The sequence below is a fragment of the Ichthyophthirius multifiliis genome, assembly GCF_000220395.1.
Source record: "Ichthyophthirius multifiliis unplaced genomic scaffold scaff_1120509250144, whole genome shotgun sequence".
Classification (NCBI taxonomy): domain Eukaryota; phylum Ciliophora; class Oligohymenophorea; order Hymenostomatida; genus Ichthyophthirius; species Ichthyophthirius multifiliis.
Genome location: NW_004087045.1, coordinates 4747 through 9131, shown reverse-complemented (window position 1 = coordinate 9131; position 4385 = coordinate 4747). Strand labels below are relative to the sequence as shown.

The window sequence follows — 4385 nt, the reverse complement described above, 5'->3', positions numbered from 1 at the left end:
AATAAATATTTAAAGCAATTTAACATTCCATAAGAAGAAATATAAGAAAGATAATAAAGAATAACTACTGGATTTAACCAATTTCACCAAAAGCATTCTTAATAAACCCTTTTAAATAAATAAGAATAATTGAAATCTACACTTATAAAAGTAGAAACAAACTCTAAAACATAAGATTTACCAATTTCTCTAATATAATAATATATTCTAGATAAATAAAAGAAATTAAAAATATAGATTAGTGATAATTAAAGATTAAAAGAAAAAGTAAAAGACGAATAAGGTGTTGATTATGCTTTAGTTGAATAAAGAAATCTTAATTTAATAAATTCTTTTGTTCATAAAGAAGATCTCGAAATACAAGATTATGCATTAAATTTTTTAGGTTTAACTGATAATTTAACAAAATAATAGAAATTAGAAAGTTGGCGTTTAGAATAAGATTTAAAAAATATTGATGTAATTTTAAAAAAAATAAAAATATTTTTTTAAATTAATTTATAGTTTACACCAGAAACTATGGGTGTACCAGAAAGTTTTTATCCTGGAAGTCCTTTAGGACCTAATCCAATAGATGATCCAGAATATTTCATATGTAAAAAATAAATAAGTGTGCAAAAATAAAAAACTATTAAAAATAATAGAATGGTATGAATAAAATTGCCCTGAACCGTACAGAGTATTAATAGAATAAATGAAATAGTTAGGAACAATAACTAGAGGAGTAAATACACCTGAATTTTTAAAGAAATGGATTGAAATAGATCCATCACTAATAGAAGATGAATTCTAAAAAATACATTAATAATAGTAAGACGATGACGATTTAGACTTAAGCACTGATGAAGAAATAGATTATAATCAATATCGTTAAATGGAAGAGAATATACCTTAAGAAGAGCAAGAACTATTAGCTTAATAAGAATAATAAAATGCAGGAAACGATGAAGACTTTAAAATTGGAGACGGTGGAATAGGATAATTTTTTTATAAATAAACTAATATTCCAAGAATGAGTTTTGATAACTAACTTTATTTAAATTTACCTTAAAATTATTAATATCCAGAAGACATTTCGGCTGCAGAACAAGTTGTTTATGCTGAACAAAATATGACTTTTCATAGTGGATTTAATGAATATGAAATTCCTCCTATTCCGGAACGAGTAAGTACAAATGTATTTCATTATGAAGTTCCAATAATTGATAAATGGAGTGTATTTTCTTAATATCCTCATATGCATAATTGGTTTAATAACTATATTTAAATAATAAATTAATTATAAAATTAAGCTAAAGAATTGTATTAATTTAGTGGTTTACCTTCTTGTTATACTTATTATTATACTCTTCCTGAATTCGTAAGAAATAGTTTATTTGTAAAAAATGTTGCAAGAGTTTATGAATATAAAAGGCATGATATTTCACACAAAGATAAAATTCTTGCTACTAACTATGCTTCTAAATTATCTTTACCAGTTGATGGACGTAAACAATTTTTTAATTTTATTTTTATATTTTTTTTATATACGTTTTTATAGTTATTTATAATGTTGCTAGATAAATGATTATAAGTAATAAATATAAAATGACTCTGAAAGAATAATAAATTATGAAAGACTCTGATATTCTTATTTTTGAAGCTGTAATTTTAAATATGTATTTCTATTTATATTTGTATTTTTATTTTTTTAGGATATGGAATCTTGGTATCAACAAGTTAACAAAGATGAACATACTTCTTCTAAATTAAATGAAAGAGTTGGAGTACCTAAAAGGCTTTAAGAGAACGAAATTGAAGAAGAATTATGTGACTTACCAGTATATTAAAAATAAAAAAAATCTAAATAATGTTTTTAATTACAATTTTATTATTTAATATATAGCTAGAATATTATGATAATGAAGATGGATTTTGGAATGATATTATATAAATAAAACACAATAGAAATAATAATGCTTATCCAATTATTTAATCACGTCCTTATTTTAAACATTGATTAAAGTTTATTTAATTTTTTCTATTTTATATCAAAAATTAAGAAAATTTAGATTAAAATAAATATTTTATATTTATGTAATTATGTAAAAACATTTAATAATATTTAAAATCATTTTTTATATAATAATAATATGTATTCATATAATTTTTTTCCCGCATATAATTTCATTATAAATATAAATTATATAAATTTAAAATTTGAACAATTCAATTAATTTTGTCTAAAAATAAGATAAAAAAATGTATAAGCATCTAGTAAATCATAAAAAAGAATTATAAAGATAATAAATAAGATAATAAAAAAATTATTAAAAAATATAATAAAAGCGTTTTTAGATAGAAACAGATTATTTAGAAAACTTAACAATATAGTCATGTATATAAGAGTATAGCTAACTATTATAAGATTAGCAAACTTAATAGTATAATGTGCCCTAAATATTAAAAAAATTCGAATATTACTATCATCAAAAAATATTAACCAGAATTATAAAAAATAATGAAGTATTATATAAAAGTAATATAATATAATTTATAGTCCCGTATTTAAATGTTCAATATGATAACTAAAATGAATTATAATTGACTGTCTTATATATAATTTCGAATTTCGCAAGCGGATATTATAAATATTCATAATAAATTTTATAATATATAGATATGTAGAATATATATAGATTACTTTAAAATTAAAATTAGTAAATATAAAGTTTATGTATACTTTGCTTAGCAAATTTATGTTATGGAAATAGTGAAGTAATTTAAAACATTATAAATTCAAATGCAATTAATATTTTCGAAGAAATATTTTTATATACAACTTTTAAAATAGAAAGTTTAATGGTATTAGATTTTTCATTTATAATATTATAAATTTGTTCATATGAAGAAATTGAAATTAGTTTAATATGCTAATTTTTAAATATTCTAGATCATTTATGTGATATAAATTGTGAGCATAATATTTTAAATAATTTTTAATCTTCTATTTTGGCAATAACAAATAGAAAAAATGAGGAAAATATTTATTTTTTTTATAATTAATTTTAAAATACTTTAATTCTTAAAATTCTGTAGTTTTTAAATTTATTTAAAGATGTTAAACCTATTGAAGAAATAATAATACCTTTGAGTATTTTATAAAATCTTATTTATTTAGATAATTAAATTACAGAAGTATTATTTTATTTAAAAATTAATTTATTAATAAATAAAGTATTTGATAACGTTAGGACTATTAGATATAATAAATAAATTAATTGATATATAAGAAATAAAAATAAAAAGATTTTTGACATTCATAATATCAAATATATGTGCATCAGGATAAAATGTAGTTAACATATTATTATCAAATTAAGATTTTATGAAAAATATGTTTTAATTACTTAAAAACTAAGATAATAAAGTAAAAAAAAATTATTAAATATAAATATATTTATATATATATATATAAAATATATATATATATATATTATATATATTTATATTTATATATATATATTTCATATTTAATATATATATTTACTATTTTTTTTTTACAAAGATTTAAAATGATATTATTTTTGCTTTATGCACCATTGTTTTAACAGACGATTAATAAATTGAATAAACTATAAATTAATTTGATATAGGAAAACTTATTATTAATAAAATTTAAGATTTTAATATTGATCTAAATGTTATGATTTTAAGAAGTATAATTAAAATTATTATAGTTGAAAAACAGATGCATTGTAAAAAAGAATCAGAATTAATAATTACATATCTTTAATAGAATAACTGTTTATAAATTATGAATGATGAATTAAAAAAAAGTTAAAAAATTAGTACTTTACTTAATTAAATAAATGACGAAATTTAAAATTACTCACAATGTTAATGAAAAATATTTTTTAGACAATAATAATCTAATTAAATATATAATATATTAAACTATATTTATTTATTATTTTTTTTAATATAATTAATTAATATTATAAATATAAATTTATTCTAAAAACCATATAATAATAAATAAATAAATCTATTTTTGTTATTTTCTCATTTTTCTTTTATTTCTGAATAGTAATTTCAATTTAATTTTAAATTAACAAAAAATGGAATATTCAAATTTTATTGTTAATCATTATTTTAATTTTTGAAAGTAAATAATTATTACTTTTTTTAATTAAAATATATATAAATAAACAAAAGAATTATATACTTAAAATCCGGTAGTTATAGAACTATTTATACCAATTTAAAATTTCAATAATAGAATAATGTTTGTAAAATTTTAAATATAAGTTTTAACACTTAAATTATCACATAAATAAAATTATTTGGAATTAAACATAAAATCAACTCTATTAAGTTTATCTTTTTTATATTATCCATTATTT

General features: G+C 17.6%; 1 protein-coding gene across 1 annotated transcript, besides 1 other annotated feature; it reads left to right on the top strand. All coding sequences in view use genetic code 6, as the record gives it.

The window, feature by feature from the left end:
- Window positions 1-519: 519 nt before the first annotated feature.
- On the top strand, window positions 520-1999 carry IMG5_050700 (hypothetical protein; the record flags this gene model as incomplete). The annotated part of the gene is made up of 6 exons (XM_004037456.1): window positions 520-595; window positions 645-1169; window positions 1293-1487; window positions 1541-1644; window positions 1695-1820; window positions 1886-1999. The coding sequence occupies 6 exons, from the start codon at window positions 520-522 to the stop codon at window positions 1997-1999; spliced, it is 1140 nt and encodes a 379-aa protein (XP_004037504.1).
- A 1428-nt stretch (window positions 2000-3427) lies between these two features.
- Window positions 3428-3525: a microsatellite.
- Window positions 3526-4385: the final 860 nt, after the last annotated feature.